Source organism: Oryza glaberrima, chromosome 1 (assembly GCF_000147395.1).
Source record: "Oryza glaberrima chromosome 1, OglaRS2, whole genome shotgun sequence".
NCBI lineage: Eukaryota > Viridiplantae > Streptophyta > Magnoliopsida > Poales > Poaceae > Oryza > Oryza glaberrima.
In genome coordinates, this window is record NC_068326.1 from 4,376,440 (window position 1) to 4,402,196 (window position 25,757).

Sequence of the window (25,757 nt, forward strand, 5' to 3'; positions counted from 1 at the left end):
ACGCTGTGAGATCCATTCAAAATTTAATCTAACAAAATTGAGCAACTGAATCCATACGTACATACCAAACTGGTGCAAGAAAAGGCAAAAGAATAATAATAATAAAATGGATTTGCGCACTAGCCAGTGATTTGCCTGTCCTTCTCAGTGTCCACTGCAAACTGAATAAGTGAATATGGTGATCTCATCTTTCACCTTCTCCTCCCCATAAAACAAACACAAACCAAACCAAAAACCAACTCTTTTTGAATCTCCTTTGTGTCAACATAAAGAAGCCAATCAAGGTGATGGCTAGAGGGAGCATGCAGCAGCCGTTCCTTTTATTATTTGCAAGACTAGATTAGTCCAGTAAAAGCTTCACTTCCTAATAGCCTTATAAAAATGATACATGGTGGAAGATGGCATTGTGTTTTTGCCAAGGGGACACACACATACACCACTAGCAAAAGCTTCTCCTTTTAGGCACAAATAATTCAGTAATCTCTAAGATAATTCCTTTTTTTCTTCTTCTCTCTCTCTTTAAGTTCAAGTGACCCTGATTGTCCCCAAAAAAGGCGTCCTCGGCGACGAACTGGGCTGATCGTTCTGACGGACAGTCGAGATCTTGAGCTCCAGATCAGGTGGCTGGAGTTGCAGTTGCACCTGAGGCTTTGCCACCATCAGAGAAGGATGGATTTTTCTTGGTTGTTCGCTGCTGCTGCTGCTCACTGCTGGTGATGAACAGCTTGGCGTCAGGGTTAAGGATGGAGGAGGCAGCAGCATGGCTTCTGGCTGTGCCATGCTGCTGATACCCAGTGACAGTGCAGGGAATCCCATTTCAGCAGGCACAGAGGTTGTCTCGTGTCTCAGTTTCAGACGTTCATTCACACTCGGAGCCTTTTCTGCATCCTCAATCTGAAAGAAAAGAAAAAAAACATCAAATTTTCAGACATGTCAGGTTACTGTAACTCACTCATATAAATACATGATTCTTGCTGTCTGAAACTGTCTGTGTAGATATTGTTGCAAAGATGTTTGAAGTTTACCACGTCAAAGAGGCTGGATCTTCTCTTCTTCTGCGTGAGGCTGCTCTGCCTGAGGAAATACTTCTGGGCATGGCTGGCCACCTGCGTCGGTGTTCTTGTCGTGACGAAGTGCCGGGAAATGCCGCGCCAGTCGCCTTTCCCGAGCTTCTCGAGCCCTACCAGGAATTTCCTGTGCTCCTCTTCAGTCCATGGAACACCTGATGACAGTTAACTGATGAGTTTGACATGTTCAGAATTTCAGGTGTAGAAAACACAGCAATTTAGAGGATTTTTTTTTATCTGTTGATATCTGCAAAAACAATCTAGTGTTTGGAGTTCAAGAATCTAGATGCAAATGATTAGGACGAGACAACTAGGATAAATCAGGTCTTTGTTTGTGATAAGGATGAGAGTTTCAGGTTGCAACTTGAGAGACAGAAATCTGATTCTTAGGAAATTTATGTCAGTCATGCATATATTCCTGTACCAAGTTGGAAGCATAAAAATGGGCTTGGATGGCAGACAGCAACTGGTGGCAAAAATTGGAGAAGGGGACATAACAAAAGAAGTCAAATAACTTCTCATCAACAAAAATAAATTCAGTCTTAATGATGATTAGATCACTGTCAGGTGGCTGTAATTAGTGCTAAACCACAACAAATTAGTGAAGCATGCACAAACCATATGTCTCTCAAGAACTCACCCTTCTTCCTCTCCTGAGCTCTCGCCATGAGGCCATCGGAGAGGTACCCGTTGGCCATCTTCTCGCCGGCCTCCTCCACCGACACCAGCGACGACGAAGACGACACGGTCGGCGACGAGTTGGAGGCGGCGGCGGCGACCGCGGCGTAGTACGCCGGCGACGGCGACGATAGGCACTCCATGCTGAAGCACTTCTTCAGAGGCGCACCGCCGACGTGCAACTGCACCCCGAACAACCTCACGCCGCCGGCGCCACCGCCGCCATAACCGCCGCCACTCTCCTGCAGGCTCCTTTGGCCGGTGCAAGTCCTGGAGTTGTGGCCATTGTTCCCGCAGCTGGAGCATTTCCTGGCCATGCTCGCCGCCGATGGCAGGCCAAGAACCACAAGAACAGCAAGAACAACAAGAAGAAGTTGGAGGGAAGCAAGAAGAACAAGAAGAAGAGGAGAGGGAATTCTAAGGAGTTGAGATAAGATGGTGCATGTGGAGATGTAGCAATAGCAGCATCTAGTAGCTTAATAAGGGAGGAGAAAGAAAGACAGAGAGAAAGAAAGATGTGGTGTGGGACAAGCAACTAGCTGAGGAGCTAACACCTGGTGCCAATGGAAGGGGACACACACATTGGCATCATCTCCTTTTATGGTATTGACAATTCAATCCAAATGCTGGGGCACCATGATACATTGATTCTACTATAGATGCTGCTGCTGCTGCCCTATTTAACTGCACCTGGAATCCACAGGAATCTGAAAGAGAGTCTCTCCTCTTTGGATGCTATTAGTGATATTTAATATTATCTATGTCAACATCATGTTGCATATGAAAATCATGTTTGTATGGTTCATATCAGGAATCTTGTACCTTTACTTGTGCATTTTTGCCACTGCACCTGCCTTTTTATCCTGGCAAGGTCAACTGATTGGAAAAGAGAATTTGTTTTCTTCATGGCCTGAAATTGTTTTTAAAAATAGACAGAGAGAGTGAGTTTTTTTTTAATGTTGTGCTGAACGTGTATGCCATGCCACAAAAGAAATTGGGTAAAAAAAAATGTTTTTTGTTTGATCTAGAAGCAAAATGATGGCATCGATATTATCGAAATTTGTTTCGAGATTAGATTGGATTGAGTAGCTATTAATTGCTTTCTTAGTTTGGACCAGAACAATTTATAGAGATACTATCATTTTGTGATGTGAAACTAAGACCTCAGTGTCCGAGGTGTATGCTGATGTCATCGTTAAGAAAAGCATACTTTGGTCCATACATGTCCTTTCATAACGTCCGGAATAATATTATGTTATTTTGTTTGTTGCCACGCAAAAAAAAAATTCTAGAAACGTAATGAGAGCGATTTGAAGTGGAAAGTCTATTTTGTCAGCTCGTCTAGATCAAATAATAAATCGATAAGAAACACACTGCAACCTCAGCTAACCTCCCAAGATTAAAAAAAGAAAATTCAAGATTCATTTGAGATACTAGTTTGCTCTGCTTTGACTAAGAATATTCAGATTGAAACAGTATAAAATTGAGGATGAGATTTTAATGTGACTGGATGTGACAAAAAAAGAGGGAGAATATGAAGTAGTTGGTTAAGGTGAAGATTTCTTGTGTTGTTCTTCAATTTGTCCCATGTCAAGAATAAAGGGCATTGGCCAAATAACAAGAAAATAAACACAGAGCAGAGAAGCCCTTATTAATGCAAGCAAGCATACTTATCAAGGTTAGGTGCCAAGATCCAGGATTGGACGAAATTAGGAAAAGGTCTCGCTATAACAACCACAAAAGGGAGAGATTCCGGTACTTTGGACCTTATGAACCTGCATAGCATTAGAAACTATGTGCTATTTTTTTTGAGTTTCATGAAATAAAAAAATCAGGCAACTGTTCTATTTGTTCTTCTCCTTGTATATAAATCCAACTGGATGAGTTACAGTCTGAAATTGGTGGATTATTAATTTACTAGAAACATCTGTACTTTGTGCACCCAACTTAGGTATGGGAAATTCTTAGTTTTTGATGAACTCATCTTTCTCCTTATCAACAGCAAGGTCTCTCTTTAGCCTTTTAAATTCCATGACTAGATTTGGACAACCACCACATTAGAGTTAGTTGTAATCCACACCAAACGAAAGTAAATAAAACAAAGTTGCGAAATGAAGGGGGGCACATCCAAATTATCACTTCAATTGCATTTTAAAATTTTTTGTTAGTATATACAAATGGGCAATATCCCAGCTTAACTTTACTAGTCAATTAAGCACAGCGCAATTGTGCTTTCCTGGCAAAGCCCTTATTTCCGTGTTCTTGGAGGCTTATGTTGTGAAACACATGGAAAAAATCCTACCACTTCTGAATTCTTTATTTATATTGTAAAAAAAAAAAAGCTTCTCAATGGCATCATGCAAATGCTACAATACCCTACTGAACCAATGATTTGAAGTGGCACAAGAGACACTCCTTCAAAGGAACTTATTATAGCTGTGTTAGGTGCTAGAGGATCTACTGTAGTGAACAGCACATTTCCTGTTGAAGTGTTGATCATCTGTGCCTGTTCATGATAGATGAGATGCCATTTGGATTTCAATGCATTATTATTATTGTTATTATTGGATTCTACTGGTTTAATAGGTCTACGTGATAATGATATGCTTAATTGATGCATTGCAAAGTGCTTCTAGCTCCTTGGAATAAAATGATATTGCACAACTGAGAATGAAAAAGAAACTTCAACGGCATGTCCTCTTGTACAGTAGATTCATCATCTTAAAGTGAAGAGCAATGATACTCTGTGCAATGATCCATCCATCAATCCATCACAGAAGCACCATTGCACCAACCTTGTTTCTTGCAAAGTTAGAGCATCTCCAACAGCCTCTCCAAATCGAACTCTCCAAACACCCATATAGCCAACTCTCCATCTGATTTAACTAGTCAAACTAGACACTCACTCCAACAGACTCTCTATTAATCCTCTCCAAAATAAAATCGGACCCACATGTCAGCCCCTCTCCCCTCTTCTTCCTTTCTCCCTCCCCTTCTTTCTCTTTTCTTCTACTCCCCTTCCTTCCTTCCCGTCGAGGCGGCCGACGTATGGCGCGGTGGTGCGGCGGCGCTGGGAGGCGGGAGGCGGAAGGCGGCGCGGGGAGGCGGGAGGCGCGGGGAGGTGGGAGGCGGACGAGGTGGGAGGCGGCGGTCGACGACCTCGACGACGGCGCCCCCGATGACGACGACGGTGGCCTCGGCAGTGGGGCGGAGGTGCGGCGCTGGAGGAAGTTGGGCCCCGACACGGCGGAGACCGGAGGGGCGTCGTGGGGAGGCGGCCGGGAAGCGGTGGGAGGCGGCGGGGAAAGGCGGGAGACAGCGGGAGGCGCGGGGAGGCGGGAGGCGGACGAGGTGGGAGGCGGCGCTTGACGACCCCGACGACGACCTCGACGACGACCTTGACGACGACGATGGCGGCCCTGACGACCTCGACGACGACGACCCCGATAACGGCGACCTCGGCGACGACGACGATGGCGCCCCCGACGACGACGATGGTGGCCTCGGCACTGGCCACTGGGGGCGGAGGGTTGCGCTGGCGGAGGGTGGGGAAAACGCGTGTGGCCCACGATTGGAGAGGCGCTTTTGGCTGGCCAAAGTTGGCCAGCGTGGGGAGAAGTTTGGCCAGCCAGTTAGCTAGGCTGTTGGAGTGTGTTTTTGATCCAAAATTGCTAAAATTTAACTTGAAGAGTGGGATAAGGAGGCTGTTGGAGATGCTCTTACTGCTGTCTTTCTTTCTCCAGTGATTCTGCCCCTTGTGAGTGACAAATCCAGGCATGAAAAGGAAGCTGTGACAAGGTAGGAGGGGTATCTATATCCAAAGCAGATGTTGAGTGGGGGATGCTATTCTTGGTGAATTAATTGCAAAGGAACCAAAACCAGTACAGTTTCAGATAGATATCCAGCACCAGAATCCTGCATCTTGTCTGGTTCTCCTGCAAGAAGTTGTACTGAAGAATTCCTTTCCCTTCTATCCAACTCTTTTTTCGGAGAAGAATCCAATCCGTTGGGAAAATCCATCTCTTTTTCTGGAGAAGAATCCAATCCGTTTGGAAATCATTAAGGAATATCAATTTGGATAGCAAAACACTACGGAGCATGTCCATTTCAGCCGCACTTTATGTCTTCTAAATTATTCCCATATTTCCTTTTTGGCTGAAACACTTTACTGAATGTCTGAAACATATAAACACAATACAAAAAATGCAGTACTTCATTTTAAGCTCGAGATCCATTAATTGATAGAGAACTGCATCCGGTCGCGTCCAAATTAACGTTTGTGTCACCAACTCGCCATCCTTAATAATTCTCCTACTCCTCAATGTTTTTTTGTTGGAATGTGATGTTTGATCTGCCAAGAACGGCGCAAAAGTCATCACATGCACCATCATCAATTTATTAAACCGCAGTTTGCCCAACACAGGACTCATCACCCATCAAAGACATAATGTTAAGATCTCAACTCCCCCAAAAAAAATCTTAACTCCCTCGTTAAGATCGCCCCATGAAAATTGAATCTCCGGTCTCCAAATTAAATAGTTGAATACTACTCCGTTCCAGAATATAAGAGGTTTTAGTTTTGTCATAAGTCAAAGTTATCTAGCTTTGAAAAAAATTTGCACCGACATGTACATCATAAAATTAGTTTTATTAGATATTGTAGATATTAATATATTTTTCTACAAATTTAGTCAAAACTAGATAAGTTTGATTTAGGAGACAAAACTAAGCCTCTCGCATTCTGTAACGGAGGCAGCATTATCTTACACCAAACGTGTCTCCTTGTTTTTCTACATTTTTTCTCTTCTAAATATTGTCACGAAGAAAATGTGAGGTCAAATGACCTGGTAAAACCAAGTACCTGGTTAGTAACTACGACAACACTGTTCATATCATTCAGTCTAGAAGAAGGCCATAGGTGAGAGGTGACAAAAACACATGTATGGCATGCATCCAAGGACCAGCTGTGAAATCTACAGGCACCAAACATGCACGGCAGGGTTCACAATCACATCACAAAAAATTCCTTTGCCATGAAAACAACTGAACAGGTTTTATGAAAGTTTTCAAACTCGATCGAGCTCAGCTAGTTCACAATGGTCAATGGATGCAAACCATCAGGCTCGTCGCTTCTCTACGCGTTTCTTTCGATACACCTGGACTTGCCGGGCAGCAGCCACTGTTTGACAGCTGAATTGACTGTCTCTGAAACCTGACCAAACATTCCAAAAAACATTCAGAGTTTCAGAGAGTTTATGGCCTGAGAGATCATCATACTACCAAGTTACCAACCGTGTGTTTCAGAGTTTCAGTATGAAAGAGGCAGGTTTGATCTGAAGACACAGAGCATTTCAACAGTCGGTGGCAGAACTGAAGACAGTCTTTTTTTTTTTTTTTTTGATGGCGAACTGAAGACAGTCAAGAGCAGAGGAAGCAGATGAAGAAATGGTTTTCAGTTCAATTGAATGGATGAGTGGATAGAGCGAGACCATGGGCCGGTATGCGGCGCCATACATGGGCTGAATCTCCGGCCCACACAGCACAGCCCACAAGTCACAGCGAACTCTCCGACCGTTGGGGGTCGGAAAAGAATTCTCCGAGCCCCTACTGGGTCCAGGACAACCGTTGGATGGAGGCGTACGTGCGGCTAGGATCAAAAGCTTGTAATGTAGGCCCATTAGAATTGCTGCCCGGCACGGCCCAACCCAACGCCGCGCATAGGAGTAAGTTCACTTTGTGACCCTCAAAAGTGGTCGAAATCTAATCCATGACCCTAAACCACAAAACGAGATTTCTCGACCCCCAACTCTCAAAACCGGTGCAATTTGACTCCCTCAGCGGTTTTACTGATGTGGTGCCTACGTGGCAATATTGACTCGGTCTTCTTTCCACGTGGTGCTTAGGTGGCATTAGAAATAAAAAATGCGTGTGGGACCCATTTATCATTCACCAAAAGTATGGGTGGGACCCACTGACCTGTGGGGCCCACATAAATCATCCTCTCTTCATCCTCCCCCTCTCTCTCTTTCTCTTCATCAACCTTCGGGCGAGCGGCAGCCGTGGGACGAGGGCCAGCGGCGGACGGGGGCCAGCGACGGGCAGGAGCCGGCGGCGGTGTTGTCCTCGTCGAAGCGTGACGGCTGTGGCCGGAGCTAAGAAGGGTGACGGAGCACCGACATCGGCGGCGGCATCGGGTAGTAGCCTCCGGCGTAGTACGGCGTCGCATTCGCTGCGAAGTACGGGAGGTGAACCGGCACCACCATGGCCGGCTCCGCCCAGTTGTAGTGGTGGTGGTACTGGTACTCCACTGCCACCGCCGCTGGTTCAGATTTGTCGCCGTCGCCGCTGCTCTTGGTGGTGGCGTCTTTGGACGATGCCGTCTTCCCACCGGCGCGGCCAGCCTCGTCGGCGCGTGTGGCGGCTTCCTTCCCGGCCGTGCACTTGCTGCATTCCTGCTTGCACGCCGCCGCCGTCGCTGGCGACTTGTTGCCTTTGCCGTCCTTGCCTTCGTCTTTGCGCGCGCTCTTCTCGTCCGCCGGCGAGGTCGGCTTCTCGCCGCCATTGCTGTTGCTCTTCTTGCCTTCTTCCGAAGGCGCAGCCGGTGACGGCGGCGGCGGCGCCATCACCTCGGCGATCTTGCCGACCTTCGAGAGCTTCTGGACGAGCACCCTGCTGTCCACGTCACCGACGACGGTAAACTTGTCGAGCGACGGGTTGATCTCAGTCCTCAGCACGCCTGCAAAATCCATGCACACAAACACAAAATTCAGCATCTCTGACGAAGCACAAGATTCATGCACACAATTTTCAGCGTCTCAGATGAATAACAAGAACACAGGAGAAGTGAATGATCTCGATACCTTTCAGGCTTATGGCTTTCATCACCTTCCTCCCGCAAGCATGAGCAAGGAGACGGGGAGTAAGGGGAGGAGACCGCTGGTGAGAAGACGAAGGCGAGAGAGAGGGGATTGGAATCGGTGAGCTCGAGCTTGCCATCCTGCCCTCCATCTTCCTCCCTTGATGCCTGCTTGCTCCCCACCATCGGCTCATGGTGGCGTCACCGGAGCAGCGTCTTCCCCGGGAGTGAGGTCCGCCGCCGGCTCCCGCTCGCAGCCGTTCCCCCCGTCCTCCCACTAGGGGATCCGGCCCCTCGCCTGCCCGCCCTCCCGTCGCCACCGTCGGCTCCCACCCGCTGCCGCCGCCGCCGCTGGCCCCTGTCCCATGGCCACCGCTTGCTGAACGGAAGAGAGAGGGAAAGGGGGGAGGGGGAGGATGAAGAAAGGATGATTTATGTGGGACCCACATGTCAGTGGGTCCCACCCATACAATGACAAATGGGTCCCACACATATTTTTTTTTATTTCTAATGCCACCTAGGTGCCACGTCAACACCACGTGAAAAGAAGACCGATTCAATATTGCCACGTAGGTGCCACATCAGCAAAACCGCCCTCCAAAACCACCGAGAGAGTAAAATTGCACCGGTTTTGAGAGTTTGGGGGTCGGGATATCCGGTTTTATGGTTTAGGGTTATGGATTAGATTTCGATCGCGCATATCATCCTACGGCTGACGGCCCACGGAACACGGCCCATGGGCCCGGCTGCCCCGCCGCGCCCTATATGAAGTGCTCGAGAGCGCCGGTTCACCTCGTCCCCATCCGCCTCCTCCGCCGCCGCCGCGTACATGAAACCCTAGCGGATCTCCTCTCCGTCGTGGCCATGGCGGAGCAGGGGTGGTGGTTCTGTTCCTGCCTCTAGTTTCTCCTATCTTCATCTACCTGATTCTCTCGCATCTTAGTGATTTTGGTGATTTTGATTTTCTAGTTTTTGAATTTGTGATTTTGGTGGTGTGTTCTTGATCGCCTTTGAGAGAACCGGGTGGATTTATTGCTGGTGCCGCGTCGGTTCCGTTGCGGGCGTAGATGAATCCTTGTGCTTCAGATTCATCCGACGAGCTCCATCCATGTCGTCTCCTCGTGATGCTGGGTGGCAGGGTGATTTTGGAACATTTTCTTTTTTTTTACTTCTCTCCCGCGAGATCTATGTTTGTTTGTTTGCGTTTGTGCAATGGTGTTTTTGCTGGGTTGATGGCCTTCATAATCCCGGATTAACTCGCTTAGCTGTTCTTCTGATTCATGGGAGGCCGAGATCGATGCTGGCAGTTTCGCTGATAGCCCCTTCCTCTTACTGGAGGTGCTTCATTAGTAACTGGCCACACAATACACAAATGATTTCAAAACTTGTTTTCTCTGTTTGTTTTTTTGTTTTGTTTTTGCGAAAAGTTTCGCTTGGGATGCGTTGCGCAGAACGAACAAACCATCTTCTGAAATCCACCGAGATCAATAGACAGGGTGATGTTTATATTGGTAGAAATACAAGTAATCATAAAAGCAGTAAATTTGGATATGCCAAAGTTAACAGAGGCATCGAACGATTGAACATATAAGAATATCATCCAAAGATGTTCAACTGTTACCGCAAGAACACGGCAATAACCTTCTTTTTAGTGTTGTGCGGAAATATGTTGAACGGTTAATTGACAAGCAAGGATTAACCTTACTTATAGGCCTGTTAATTTGCCATTATGAAACGTGATAAAGACCTAGTAAACCAAAGAGAATTACCCCTACATTACGAACTTACGATTGGTGGCGTGCGTATGACTCGAAATGGTCGAGCAGCTTTTGTTGGAGCCTTGAAACAAAGGCAGGACAACTTGTGGTTAGTACACATCAAAATTGGAAGTTTGGTTGAAATTGAAATTGGAATGAATTGGAAGTTTTGATGTAAAAGTTGAAAGTTTGTGTGTGTGGAAAGTTTTGATACGATGGAAAAGTTAAAAGTTTGAAGAAAAAATTTGAAATTAAACAGGGCCTGATGAGAGGAGGTCTGCTTAGCTCATGCCTGCGTCAGTGGACCATCCCTGACGACCTTCCAATCTTCGCCACTACTCGCTCCATGGTGCAGATCAAGGTGACAAAAAACCAGAAACAAAAACAGTGGTAGGAATCTGCGAGTCTTGTGCCAATGGTTCACATTATCAATGTACACCGACAGCAGCGCACACAGCCTCAAGTTTAAGAATGGCAGCGTGTTTAAACAGATGTAAAAATAATAATTTCTTTATGAAACTTTTTCACAACAAAATTCTGCTTCTATCATTTTCTCTCTTCTTTTTCTCGTATGGAACGATGTGATGAGATGTACATGTGTTTCTGACTACAAACATATGAACAAACAGACCCACCCTTCTCCCCTACAAACTCACTCCCACCTCTGCCTAATAACACATCGATACAGATTATATCAGTTAACCACAATGAAAAGAAAAAAAAAAAACTGCCATTAGCTGCATCACTGGAGGTACCAAAACTTGCTGGCAGTGACCATCTGAATTCAGACTAGCCCATGCAGTGTTCCACCTTCATGAGCTTGCATTGTCAGGCCATCAAGGATTCATTCATTTGCCAATTGCTAAACTTTGAGCGAGATCCGAGTCTTGATGGGCTTCAGCTTCACTCCCATGCTCTCCGGTGACAGAAGTTCAGGCGATATACAGAATGGGTTCAGTGTGCTCCGGGGGCTGCTATCCAGCTGGGAAGGTCTGTAGAGCCCATATCCCATGAGGAAGTACTCCATGGGGATCAACATCGCGTGCGGTTGCTCCTCGGTGACGAGTGACCCGCATGCCTGAACCTGCAATTTAGAGGCGAAATGCACATTCAGAACTTGCCTTACTCTGCGTATGGATCATCAATTTGCTATGTCAGCTGTTAAAATTGTGATATGGTCTTTATACCTCGACTAGGGCGCAATATCTCCGGTCTAGCTTTGTGGTCATATGGACTGCGTCGTCGTGGAACTGTGAGTTCTCTCCCACAAAAATCAGTGTCCGACACTGAAGCTTCTTCAACGCTTCCGTCAGGTCATGTCTCCTGATGGATGGAAAAATTCACTTGAGTATGTTCAAATCCTGTTTCTTTGCATGTTCAGGCGATGCACAGAAGATAATTTGTCCACTTACTCGTTTATCGCCTGAAGGAATCGCCATACATTAGATCCCTGTCGCTCATGAAGTAACTGCATAAAAGGAAACCTATTGCTTCAGACTAACTTTCTATAAGTAGACAGCTACCAATCTTGTCAAAATCATATCAGAAAGCTGACGAGGAGATGAACTACTTACACTTCTACAGGCTTGCACAATCTCTGATTCAGGGTCTTGTCCATTCCCACGAACTTCCTGCACATAGCATCAGAAAACTGTTGAGCGAAGCTGATATACATAAAAGGATGCAAATAAAAAGCAGCTAACAGAAGACCAAGTATACCGTGCTAAAATACCGCTGAAGCAAGCATTCCTTGACTAGCCCACGACTCCCATAATAGTAAAGCAAGTTTAATAATACCTGGTACATAAGAGTTTGAGGTTAATTCACAGAACACATTACCAATACTGCAGTACCGACAGATTTAAATGTATGTTAGTACCTTATTGTACAACCACTCGCTCCAAGAAGGGGCTTTGCATAGCGGCGAAACTAGCATAAGGCCAATCACTCTATCCCGGTATTTTGTCTGTGACAATGTATACATACATTCTTAAGAAAAAGAAAAAGAAAAGACAAGGCAAGCTTTGAAATAACTGCTCAGAGTAATACTTACTGCAAAGAGGGTGAGAATGTAGGCACCGGCAGTGACACCCAAACACATCACAGATCCTAATCTGTATGAGCAAAGCCAGAAGCACAGCATTAGAGGCGTCGATCAAGCACCAGCCGATTATAAGGCGCAATTTGGCCAGTGTCGTGATACAGTACCCGAAGAAATCAAGAACATCCGCGACTTGATCCACAAGCTCATCAACAGATGGCACGGGCACATCGGATGAAATTGGAGCCGCTCCCAACTGTAGGACAAAATAACACATGTAAGTATCAGAGCAAATACGGGCAAACAGTGAATGCTTACATAATATTGGGTAAGAAAGAGCCATCATGACTGACCTCATGACCTTGAGGAGTGATGTGGTAAATACAAAAATTGTGAAGCAACAGCGACGCGGCCTCTGGGCAGAAGAACAATCCTTGAAAGCAAGACATATCTACCAAACAAAAAAAAATAGCAACATCAGCTACCCTGCCATGGAAAAATTAGCAAGCTTTCACCTACAAACTTGAAAGGTCATCAGAAAACTCACAATTTAGAGCTACATCCGGGTATGTTATGAGCGCCGGCTTGTCTTCATCTCCAAATACAGAAACAGATACAGAGCCATATCTGGTTCGCACTCGGTGTTCCTGGTAAAAAAACACAGGACACAAATTTAGACCATTGGGATTTGACAATCCTATTTGAAACAATAGTATAATGAATAATCAATCAGAACCAGCAATTAACCAAGAGGTATTGCTTCCCCTCGGTGAAACCTCCACCGACATTGCTTAACAAATAGAAGCAACATAAGAGAGATTCTCGTTGTCATTGCGTTGATAAGCACTAATTGGAAGCTGTAGCGTAGGGGCTTCCGTTCTTAATTAACATTAACAGCAAACAAAGATGCTACATTTTTGCGTGTATTTTTGTTTTTCCTCTCTTCCTGCTCCTACGGCTCGAGTAACTTTGCAACCATAACAAAACGAGGAGCTGCAAGAACTAGCTATTACTGACCAAAATCATAGGCATCTAATCTAATGCTCCTAATTTGTGCAATGTCCCTGAACAAGTGAACAGTAACGAAAAGGAGCTCCATGGCACCCCCAAAAATTTGAAGCATTTGCTGCTCTAATCAAGAACAGCAAGAAACCAAAATCAGGGAGCAGGAATATCCCCGCTCCTACCTTAACCACCATGAAACCAAAACACAAATCCCCACCAAACCAAGCTTGAAGGAGGGGAATCAAGCAAGAAACGGGAGAGACCGAAAGCAGAGCGCACGGACCTTGCCGCCGAAGGAGATCCGCTCCACGTCGATGGACACCGACCCGCTCGAGTCCCCCATGCCGCCCCGCTCCCCTTCTAGAAGCTTCTCCTCCTCCTCCTCCTCCTCCTCTGCCACCAACCTCTCCTCTTCTCTCTCTCTCTCTCTCTCTCTCCTCGCTGCCTAAATTCCTCGCATATATTTGCTCGCGTATATATACAACCGCGAGAGGGGGGAGAGAGAGAGAGAGAGAGAGAGAGAGAGAGAGGAGAGGGTGGCTTGGCTTGGCTTGCCCAGAATGAGCGCAAACCACCGACGGCGGTGAGCTCACCGGAGGTGACCAGAATATGGCGGGAGAGAGAGGAGAGGAGAGGGAGGGTGGATTGCCTGTTTCATGGGATCCACCCGTTGAAGGTGGGCCCCACCTGTCAATGACCTTCCTCCTCACGCGTTTGACCGGTGGTGTGTGGGGTTAGCGTTTTCGCGCTTGTGACAGCTTGGGCCGATCGTCGCTTGCTACGGGCACCAAACGGGTTGACCCCCCGTGGAAGGCATTAAACATTTTTTTCCCCTTCTTTTTCATGCCAATTTTGACGTATTTGTCGTTCAAGCTAAATCTTTTATTTAGATAATCGTTCGAGCTAAATCTAGCACACGAGATATTTGTGGCCATTATGAATAAAAAGTCGTTTTTCGAAACTGTTTTTCATACCATCATTTTTGGGGTTTTATTTGGAATCATTTTGGTAGACATTATATATATTTATTCTGTGAGGAGCCTACGTGCACCTTCCATATAAGAATAAGTTCATTTTTTTGTTCCTCCTATTTATCTCGAAATAAGTTTATTTTATTAATCATATCAGAGTTTGTGCAAGTAGACTACAAATGCATTTGAGTAGACTAGCAAACTACTCATGCTTTATATGGGTAAAAGAATATACTAGTATATTATAATATGTTATAGACAAAATACATTTTTATCACAAATGTTAGTATCACTTGTTTGCTTATTAAAATATATGATATTCACTTGTTTGAAACAAATATTGGACTATTCCATAATATCAAAAAATATCAATGGCTAATTTGAACTACAAAAGAAATGGTGGGATAGCGGTGACAGATTCACTGCCAGCACCACTAATGTTTTTTAAATGAGTATAGATAAAAGAGAAAAATAATTACATTGAGGTTTGATAAAATAGGGTATTATAGTCTCTTTTTTAATGTATTGGCATATGTGGTTTGGTTTGAAAGTTGAATTTATTTTCGAATGAAGGGATTATAGTTTTGTAAAGTGTGACTGTGTGAATTGTTTGAGGGACCTAAGGAATGGAAATATATATATATATATATATATATATATATATATATATATATATATATATATATATATATATATATATATATATATATATATATATAAAATGAAATTTAGAAAAATCATTTTTATTTGAAATTGGACACGGGAAGGCAGACACTATGAGTTCGTGTAGTAAAACAGGGTGTGCCTTTTGTGTGCGCCAGCTCAGGCTGGTGGCGGCCCATCAGATGCTGAGCTGGATAGGGGCCCACACATCAGTCTAACAAAAGGTGCGGACGTGGTACATTCGAGCGCGTCATGGGTTTCTCCTGATTGGCCGCGTCCGGTGGGGGCCACCTGTCAGTGGTAAGTAATGCGCCCCCATGCTTTGCCTCGTGAGTCGCGACAAAATTAATAACACTCCTACTAGTACAATCTGATTAATTACTACTAATAGATTTTTGGAGATACATATACCGATTGTTTTGGGATTTTTGAATATAAATCACTTTTCTACCCAAATGGTTTTTGCACTACTTTTATTCTGTTTGTTTTTTATGTGAGTCAATTAAACCAGCGAGGAAATCTAAACGGTTAGAAAATGTATGTTATTTCTTAAAACTTGTTTTTTTATGCAATTTCAACACGTTGACCCGGCGAAGTATTTTTAGCCGGCAAAATAATATATTCCAATATTATTTCCGAAAACAAAAATAAGAAAAATATTAGATCCTTTAATTGTCAAGTTAGTATTGTTTTAGAGCCTAACAGGTGGTCGGTTTGGTTGACTTGCCAGCTGAACAACGTTTCTCATACTTCTTTTTTTTTGCTCCCTGCCCTAATTTTTAAACGCCTCCCCTTTCACACACAAACAAAGCAAGCTTAATTAGATTCTTAATCTTTAGCTTTCTTTCAGTTTGTTTGGTCGTCTTTGTCAAACCTTTTGGATGGATGGTAAAGGGGAGCTCAAGCTAAACCAGGACACCCTAATTTCATTTTCGGCCAATGCTTTTTCATTGCTACGAAAGGTGGTCAATATTTTTTTAAAAAAATGTTTTTTATCAACTTCTAATCACATATGCATGTGGAGATGATCTCACAATGCCATACTATAATAAAAGATCTTAATTTTTTTATTCCGAATGTGAGATCTTAAGATGGAAGCTAGCTAGTGTGCGCTCGGACGTAGGTTTCAACTTCTATTCCCTTGTTTTCCACGTGCACGTTTTTCGAACAGTTAAATGATGAGTTTTTTTAAAAAAAGCATTAGTTTCAAAATCATATTAATTTATTTAAAATATTTTTATAGCTAACACTTAATTAATCACGCGTTAATAAGCTACCGTATTTTACATGTGTAGGAGAGAAGTTCATAACCTTCTCTTCCGAGGGCATCCTAAGACAGTGATGAGCTCCTCCTAGTAATTAGCAAGTGCCCATAAGCCGGTCATAAATGTGATCCACGTGAAACAACCTGCAGATGCCACAGATCTCACCACCGCACGCTCCATTGAATCATTTGCAAGGTCGCAATTAATCATCGCAGATGCATCTGAAGCTGAGAGGCAGCAGCTAGCTAGCAGCTGGGACCTGCGGGTGATGGATTCAGGATTCGCATATCGATCGTGAATGAATGAATGATTCCCTAATTAACCCAAAGTGTTAGTGTCAGTGTCAGTGTTTAATTTTATTGCTCCGAAGAAAAGCTAGCTCAGCCTTTTGGGAGCTCAATTCGACTTGCTAGCTACTAATGACGGATTACTGTTGATTAATTAATCTTCAACTGCAGTAATGCTTGCTAGCTAGCTAGTAGTAGTACTGTACTCAACTGGTAAATTAATTAACTGGTTACACTTTGTAGGCTTGTGGATGGATCTGACGAGGTTGATTAATTAGTAATTTTTCTGCAGAAATTGCAAAGCTAGATCGATCGATTGATCGATCTATCGAGCACGAGTGGCACAGGGGATCAGTCGGTCGGTCCAAGGTCGCCATCAGAGTTCGTCGGTTGGTCTAATTACCCAACTGACCTAGTTATCATTTTTTTAATAGACGACGCTGTTAACTTTTTCTTACATATTTAACCATTCGTGTTATTCAAAAAAAATTACGTAATTATAATTTATTTTGTTATGAGTTGTTTTATTACTCATAGTACTTTAAGTATGATTTATATTTTTATACATTTGCATAATTTTTTTAATAAGACAAATGGTTAAACATGTGAGAAAAAGTCGACGGCGTCATCTATTAAAAAACGGAGGTAGTACTAATCTATAGTTATTTGATTTTAATTGCAGCTGAGATCGATCGAGTGGTGCTCCATGTCTCCTCCGTGAGAGATCGAAAGCTTCTTCTTTATTAATCCTTAATTCTGCTCGGCCATCACGTCGTGCGTGTGTGTACGTGCAGTAATGGCCGGCGATCGATCTCCCTGTCCATGGGTGGATTAATTACTCTCTTTAATCTTCTCCTTCCTCCTCACGTCGTTGCTCAGATGATAATAATTCGTGGATACTACGATAGGAAGGCTTAGAAATTAGCTTGAATTTTTATCTTTAGAAAGTTAGCTTAATTTTCACTGTTGCGATTCAGACGATCAGTGATATGATATGATGCAGGTGTTGTGCCGCAGTAAGCGGTAACCAGCAATTGGTTAGTTATCAGTTGACTTGCAATTAAGTAGGCAGACACCGGTTAAACTTTTTCGTGTCAGGATTATTGTTAGGTCCAATGCGAACAAAATACTACTCCGTTAGTTTTGTCCATATACATCATTTCGATCTCGCATGCTGTTTATTCGGTCAAACCTGTCAAGATTTTGCCTAAACATCGCGACAATGAAGCCAATCAAATCGAGCAATAGTCGCCTTGATTGGCTCTTCTGTCAATGGACAGATGGAGAGAGAGAGAGAGAGAGTTTCAGTACGTGACAGATGCAGATCGAATTCGATCACTTTCATGGAAAAAGTTTTTGCTGTGAATCAAACAGATCATGCAGGAACCAAAGGATCTGGAAAGAAAAAGGATCTTTGAGCACAAGAAAACGGCGACTCCCAACCTTATAGCACAAATAAAGGAAGAGGCAAAAACATAGATAATGACAGGCGCAAGGCGACTTAAAGAATTTTTTCTTGTACAGCTCTTTTTTTTTTCCTCCAAGGGATGTATTTTTTTACGCCTATATCTAATGAAATAGCACAATCTCGTGCTGATTCCTTAAAAAAAAAGATCATGCAGATTAATCTTGAGAGTTGAGAGCTACTCTTACTGTTCATGCATGCACGGATGCATACATGGACAAAATAAAAGGGACTGACGATGCAAATCTACACCACTCAATCAATTCTAATCCGAGATCTACCAAATGTGCATATGCAGAACAATTTGCCATCGAGAAACCTTGAATAATTACAGCGAAACAGTTTATTCAGGAAGGACGCCCAAAATGCATGGCAAAACACAAATAGTTCTGATGTTTTTTTTCATACATTATCTATGACACTAACATATCATCTGTAAATAAAGCAGAATGAGATTATAGTCATGCGTGTAATGTGTATGTGCATACCTATGTATGACAGGCTGACAGCATATACCTTCTGAATTACGTACACTGCTGAATTTCTTCTTTGATTAATCTATTGCCTTAGAGTCCTGATTTTGTTCTTTTTTGTATTATCTGTTGGCTTCGGCCTGTTAGTTATCAATTGACTACACTTCATTGGTCATTTGGAAAAGGAATTACAATAAACAATCATCAATTAAGCTGGCTGCTAGCTGCATGACAGGCCAGCAGTTGCAGGTAGTTCCAGAAGTAGTGGCACACAGACGAGTCAGGACCATATACCGTTTAGTTTCAACAACATTTTGTCTATAATCAATCGGAACAAGCAACCTGATTAAAATAAGTGCAGGGCTACACAACCAATTAAAACAACAAGAAGACATGAGACTTTGGCCATCTCTTTGAACCCACAAATTACACGTGAAACAATTCAGTAGATTCAGTTCATAAAACTGGATAAGTTACAAACAAGTGTCTGACACTTTGACCTGAAACTTGTTAGCTGGGCAAGTTCAGAACCTCTCAAAAATTACAGTACTAAACTGATCCACGTGATAAACATTATCACCAAGAACTCCTTTAAATAATCTCCTTGGGCTGTCGGTGAGCAAGGTTAGCATCAGCAGCATGGCACTGATCTTCATCGTCCACACAAGCATATCATGGCCCATTATTCAGTACAGTACTCGGCACTGTGCCAGTGGCTTCATCGTCCATTGATGGAGCAATGCAGGTGAACGATGGTGATGATGTTCAATCGCTGTACCGGCCTGTGCATGCATGCGAATCATTGAAGGCGAAAGAACCCATCGGTAAGTAGATTGCCTGTCCATTCTTGACGACCAGTAGTAAATAGCAGCCGTGCGATCCTGCAAATAATTCAAGCAAGAGCACTGGTGAGTTGCAGAGATCGGAACAGGAGGCGCCCACGCGGCTCTCGTCAGAGGAAGAATCTGGAGGAGAGGAGACATGGCGCTAATTAGGAGTCCAGTAGCAGTGATGGTACTGCGAGATTAGGGTTCTAATTAGGGTCTGGTTAGGCCATTGTTGCAGCAAGTTAAGGTACTAGTTTGTAGTTTGCAGAGATAGTAGCTTGAATGCATGAAGGATTGGGTTTTTCAGAACTTGAAACTGTGCAGACAAGTTAGAAAACGTGTGAGATGTTTGGAACTGAATATGGCCCGAGAGATTTTTGTCTGAAATTCTTCTAGGGTGGTTTGGTTTGACGAAGTTTGTGGAACTAGCAGCTTCAATGCATGAAGAATTGGTTTTTCAGAACTTGGACAAGTTTGAAAAATCATGTGAGATGTTTGGAGCTTGAATACGGCCTAACATTATTTGTCCGAAATCCTTCCAAAGTGTCTGAAAAATTTTCCAAGATACAGCCTAGGTTGTACGTAGATTCTTCCTATGTGTGGATGGTTGCGACCTTCAAATTATCAACAGCAGCGGCGTGTAGCGTACTATTGGTTGCAAGCTACCGGGCGTTGCAACAGTCTTAACCTATGATTGATTGGCACATGGAAGAACAATCTTGGGATCTCATATCTGAGTATATATATATTACTGCAAATTAGTTAACCCATTACTAATCCATGGCTAGAATTGGGCTATATGTTCTTCTCGGACTCTCCCGACAAACCGATTCAGGCTCCGCGTTGAAATGATTAGACACAACCAGCTTAGCTAGCTCCTAATTTTAGTATTTAAAATGAAGATGAATTCTGCATGCGGCTACCTTTGCTGCTTAATCATTTGATAGGCTGTTTGTCAATCTGTTCTGCACTTCTGCCTCTTCTTTTTCTGGCAGCTCCATTATTTGCATGTTGTCTTATCAACCGCATTCAGAATTTAAATTTTAGAATTTAATTTTAAGTTGATTTTTTGGTTTTTTCCATCGTAGTTTATTTTATAATATTGGCTTTTCAATTGGTAAAAAACACCGATATGAAAGTTTTATTTATAAATTATTTATATTACTACTAGTAATATTTTTTTTCTATGGCTTATCAACTATAGAGCAAACTATATTCTTTGTGGGGGAGAAAATAAGAAGCAGCCAAGACTGGTTGTTGATTAGCAAGGGCCGAACGTAAGGGCACAAAAAGATTAAGCCCATGAATGCAAGATGAGCTAATATTGTCGGGTTAAATATATTTGGGCCTTTTCTAGAAAAAGAAAAGGTATATGTGGGCCTCAACGCGCAGGCACATTGAATAGTGGGCCAAAGATAATTGGACCGAAAGGCCCATGGGCTTCCCTTAGGCAAAAGGTAATTGGAGCTGACGATTGCCTTGATTGTCCTTTAGCCATATTTATGTGGTTTTACTTTTATATAAGTTAACCACCTCCAAAAAATTTTCTAGATAGAAAACATCAATTTTAACCGTCAACAGATATCTACATCACAAGTATCACAAAATACTATTACATCATAGGGGTAGAATGTACGTGTGTGTTTACATAGATAAGTGTGTGGATGTTATGAGCGTATGTGTTTCTAACGTGTTTCTTAAAAAAAAAAAGAAGAGAAAAAAGCTTGCATCATGGGTGCATGTTGGTGAGCCAACAGCCAAGTAGCACAACTGCACAAGATTCCCCTTTTAGATGGCCAAATGACAAACATCAACAGGTTGAATGAAGTTCAGTGGATATGATTTCATTTTCGTCTCAACCTTCAACCAAAGTTATATTGTCCATACATCCATGAGCCGTCTGTTGCAGCATCGAAAAGGCATAAAAATCGGAGCATCATATCGCTGAAATGAAAGAAAATGACTGGAAGTCGCATCCAGTGGTCAATCTCCACACAACCATTGCCAAATATGTTATGTTCCTTGAAGAAAACAAATAATATGCATGTTTAAGCAGGTTAAGAAAGTCATCTATGTAAGGTAATGTATATATTATACTCCTATATAATTTGACTTGCATGAATGAACAGCCGTCGCCGATTTTCCTCGCCGGAAACGAACCAAAACTGGAGCAGAAGCCCACAGAATGTCACTCAAAACTGCCCAGAATACAGGAGATGAAGTCACCAAAAGCAGGTTTTATCATAGTCTCATCTGATGAGACTGACATAACTGCGTAAACAAAACGCTGATCGAATTAGTCAAACAAACAAAATCAGTGCTTTACCAGTGTAGTGTCAATTCTAAAACTGCAAAGTCAAAACCTTTCAATTATATTTCGACCAGAGAAAGGAGGACAAATGAAGCTGCAAGTGAGATCGATGCAATTTTTTTTAAAAAAAAATCTCAAGATTGACTTAAGAAGATGGCCATCTCAAGATTGGGCTAAAATAACATATAGCCCAATTCGGTCGTCTGCATTATAGGAGTATTATCTGTGCCAATGTCAATGCACCTCTTGTCAAAAACACTAATTTTCTTATCCCAAAAAGATTGTCAAAAGCATTACGTATACATGGAGTGATAATGACACCATGGTAATAAACTAGTTTACTTGTGGAGTGTTGATTTGCATGTATACTATATACTCCCTCCATCTCAAAATGTTTGACGCCATTGACTTTTTAAAAAAATGTTTGATCGTTTGTCTTATTTAGAAAATTTAAGTAATTATTAATTCTTTTCCTATCATTTGATTTATTGTTAAATATACTTATATATATATAATACATATAGTTTTACATATTTCATAAAAGTTTTTAATAAAACGAATGGTCAAACATATTTTAAATAGTCAATACCGTCAAACATTTAGAGAAGAAGGGAGTAATATAATTGCACTTACTGACTTACATTTGCATGCATGCGTACAAGGAGATCAGGAGATCCCTTTGGAAGATCGATACTCCTCGTTATTTCTAATTTGACTGGTTCCAATGCATCATCATCGATTCATCGATCCAATATTGTGGCGTCATTTAGCTAGCAAGGGGATCGATGTATTTAATTAGTAGTCAATGAGCAAGATATAATTAGTACTCTACTATTATTTTGTCTCCTAAACTTTGGGGTTAAGTGCATTTTGCATCTTTGAACTCTTCAACGATATATTCCAGGAAGATTTTTCTTATAAAATATGCTTTGTTTATAAGCAAATCGATCATCAGCATATTCGAGTCGCTAGAAGCTAGCATTTGCAGAATTGCAGGACTGCATATATTTACACTGCTGCCCCGTATGTTTCTGCAGGATAAAGGTCATTTTGGTCTTCCAAACTATTTTGCCAGAGCACTTAACCCCTGAACATTTTTCCAGTTTATTTAATTTACACCTCGAATTATTGAAAACGGTTCACCTTACTTTATAATGCTATTTCTTTTTTTTTCTTTCTCTGTATAAGTCACCATTTGCACAATATTTTGTTAGGACTGATAGAGACGCATTTTAACTTACCTTTAAACATTTTTAGATTTTTTTTTTCACTTTTACATATGTAGGAAACAAGAAGACGGGTGTAAACATCGAGGTTTTAAATTTTAAGCAAATAATTATAAAAAATTGAAATTATTTCCAAATTTTGATGATGGCATCATCTATGGATCTAAAAAGTTTTAGCTTAAAATATGACTTGTATAAAAAAATAGAAGAAAAATGCTATTGAACAGTAAAGTAAAACAATTATAATAGTTTAGAGGATAAAATAAGCCAAAAATAGTTTAGAGTGGTAAGTACTCCAATAAAATAGCCCACGGGAGTAAAATGTACTTTTTTTATTATTAGTTTGTGTAAACAACTAAACACGATTAAGCTTCTCTACTACTCCCTCTATACTCATAAAGAAAGTCGTTTAAGACAATTGTTAAGTCAAACCTTGGGAATATAAATCATTAATAATTCTTAAGTTGTTGAGTTTGAAAATGTAAAAATTATATGAATAGATTTGTCTTGAAAAATACTTTCATAAAAGTATACATATATCATTTTTCAATAAATGTTTTTATAGAAAAAAGAAGTTAAAGTTGTGTTTTGGAGACCGTGTCGCTGTCCAAAACGATTTCCATTACGAGTACGGAGGGAGTACCTCTTAATTAGAAAAATACACTACCTCCAACTTTCCAAGTCTCTGAAAGTGTGCAAGTAATGTGCATAGACTCTTGCCTGTAGAAAGAAAAAATGCCTAGTGGCAGCTGGTGTTGAACTGTTGCAATTAATTGCCACAATGGATGGACCTTATGCTGTTGCGAAGAGTCCTCGTCAACCAGATTACCAGCGCTTTGCACAATCATGGTCAGCACTAGCCAAGTTGCTGTTGTTTTGATCATTCTTGTTAAGATAGCCAAACATTTTTTCTAGTGGCAAGTTGCCCTTTCAGATATGTTGTCTGTTGTTCGCACACGGCGACCTCGCATTCCTTCCCAATCTCTTGCAGAAGAACACATTAAACTAGTAACCAACTTGTAATTGCACTGCAGATCCAATGCATGCAGAATGAAAAAACAATGCACAACTGTACACCCTATGCAGCTAGCTGTGCATTCTCAAGATATATCATGCATATGTATATATATAGCAGATATAAATCTGTAAGCTTCAGCCAAGCATGGAATTATGGAGTAGTACTGTAAGAAAATGACTTAGTGATGAGTCCATTATTTCAGTAATTTAAGTATTGGTTCTTATCCATTATCTAAAAAAAAAGTATTGGTTCTTATGCCATACACTTATACTACAGAGAAGAAAAATCTTCTCACTTTGAAATACAGCTCAGCGTGCACCATGACTTATATTGAATACAGATATGTTCATTAAGCTCCCTCCATCTCAATTTCTCATTGTTTTAGCATTTAAATTTTTTATCAAAATACTTGCCATTATCACATTTAAAAGCATTTTTAGAAATGTCTGTCCCATCCTACCCTTCATTATCTATGCAGTCATACGTACGTACTAGTTCTCCTCACAAAAAAAATAATTGTTAATATGGAAAAGATGATTATGATGTAATTAATGAGGATAGCAACGTAATTTGTCGCACCTCTTAGTTTAATATGAGATTCCCTAAAACGATAAGTAGATTGAAATAGATGGAATAGGATTTACCTTGTTATATGTTTCATAGCTTATTTTCTCACTGATATATGGATCTTACGGGAGAGATGATCTGAAAAAAATATCCTAACTTCGAAGTAAGACGGTAACAAATTCCCAGACGATGCCTATATGGTATGAAAGGAATGGTCGGCTAACATCCAAGCTAGTCACTAACTTCGTCAACTAGCTTAATGTGAGCATGACAAATCAGAGGCTAGGAAACAAAAGGTTATCTCAGATGATCAAGAACCAATTGGCTGGTCAAGTCATCCTATCTTTTCCATGATATTGTACACATCTGGTTAATGCGTATTGAATTCATGACTTGAAGGAATAGGAGCTATTTGTGCAAATCTAGCTACCTGCCATTTGTTTAACATGTGTTTTTGTTGATTTGAACATGATAAGAAATAATTATATATGGAGATAATCCAAAATATACCATTGACAAGAGTCTAATTAATTTCACGTTTTACCCTCGACTATTGCAAGTTTCTGGGAATACGACCATACAAACGTCATTAAATGTCATTGTTTAAGGAGTGCTATTGTCGTCACTGTTCCATTCATGGGCTTTCGTTAGCCATAGTGGAAAGACCCGTTTGTCCTTGTGAAGGCTGTACAATGTATTGTCCAACTTATTTTGATACCGTTAAAATTATCTTTCAGAGTTCCTCTCCACGCAGGCAACCCCTACGTGTGTGCCGTCACCATGACTTTCAAGCGGGATGTATGCCGCGCCAACACCCGTCGGCCACTCCGCCAGACAGCACCACTGCTGCCGGGGGAAGGAAAGATCTACGATTCCCCCTTTTTCTTTGGCCCACCAAAGTCTTTCCCAAATTTGCTTTGGTAAGGTTTGTGACCTTGGTCTATGACAATGAGGGCAATTTGGTTATTAATTTGTATAAAATTAACATTTGCTAACAGAAACCCATGAACGGAAGGGTGACGGTGATGACATTTCTTATACAAAGATACCTGTACTACCATATTTTCTTATACTTACACTCGCTGATGGCAAAACGTAAAGAGAGAATACCTTATATGCCACTAGAATTTGACCAGTTCCTTTATATGCCACTTAAAATTGGCTTCTCCCTTATATGCCACTAGTTCAATTTTTTTCACCCTTTTATGCCACTCCCACCACTGTAGTTTTAGTTGACTGTTAGTCAAAGGTTAGTTTTTTTCTTAAATGACCAATATACC

At 41.9% G+C, this 25,757-nt stretch overlaps 3 protein-coding genes and 1 non-coding gene across 4 annotated transcripts; 1 reads left to right on the forward strand and 3 right to left on the reverse strand.

The window, feature by feature from the left end:
* Positions 1 to 303: 303 nt before the first annotated feature.
* On the reverse strand, positions 304 to 2,358 carry LOC127761629 (transcription factor MYBS3-like). Its single transcript, XM_052285952.1, has 3 exons — positions 1,708 to 2,358; positions 1,026 to 1,222; positions 304 to 894 (listed from the first exon to the last, which is right to left on the reverse strand). Exons 1-3 carry the CDS (start codon positions 2,060 to 2,062, stop codon positions 526 to 528), a joined length of 921 nt encoding a protein of 306 aa, XP_052141912.1. The 5' UTR covers positions 2,063 to 2,358; the 3' UTR covers positions 304 to 525.
* A 5,296-nt stretch (positions 2,359 to 7,654) lies between these two features.
* On the reverse strand, positions 7,655 to 8,986 carry LOC127754740 (heavy metal-associated isoprenylated plant protein 9-like). The gene is made up of 2 exons (XM_052280305.1): positions 8,606 to 8,986; positions 7,655 to 8,481 (listed from the first exon to the last, which is right to left on the reverse strand). Exons 1-2 carry the CDS (start codon positions 8,793 to 8,795, stop codon positions 7,898 to 7,900), a joined length of 774 nt encoding a protein of 257 aa, XP_052136265.1. The 5' UTR covers positions 8,796 to 8,986; the 3' UTR covers positions 7,655 to 7,897.
* Positions 8,987 to 9,845: 859 nt separating this feature from the next.
* Positions 9,846 to 9,968, forward strand: LOC127760914 (small nucleolar RNA snoR83). Its single transcript, XR_008015189.1, has one exon. It is a non-coding gene; the product is annotated as a small nucleolar RNA snoR83 (small nucleolar RNA).
* Positions 9,969 to 10,692: 724 nt separating this feature from the next.
* Positions 10,693 to 13,928, reverse strand: LOC127760558 (protein NDL2-like). The gene is made up of 11 exons (XM_052284836.1): positions 13,688 to 13,928; positions 12,947 to 13,046; positions 12,753 to 12,850; positions 12,567 to 12,655; positions 12,412 to 12,472; positions 12,238 to 12,324; positions 12,078 to 12,155; positions 11,933 to 11,989; positions 11,771 to 11,826; positions 11,546 to 11,681; positions 10,693 to 11,442 (listed from the first exon to the last, which is right to left on the reverse strand). Exons 1-11 carry the CDS (start codon positions 13,745 to 13,747, stop codon positions 11,221 to 11,223), a joined length of 1,044 nt encoding a protein of 347 aa, XP_052140796.1. The 5' UTR covers positions 13,748 to 13,928; the 3' UTR covers positions 10,693 to 11,220.
* Positions 13,929 to 25,757: the final 11,829 nt, after the last annotated feature.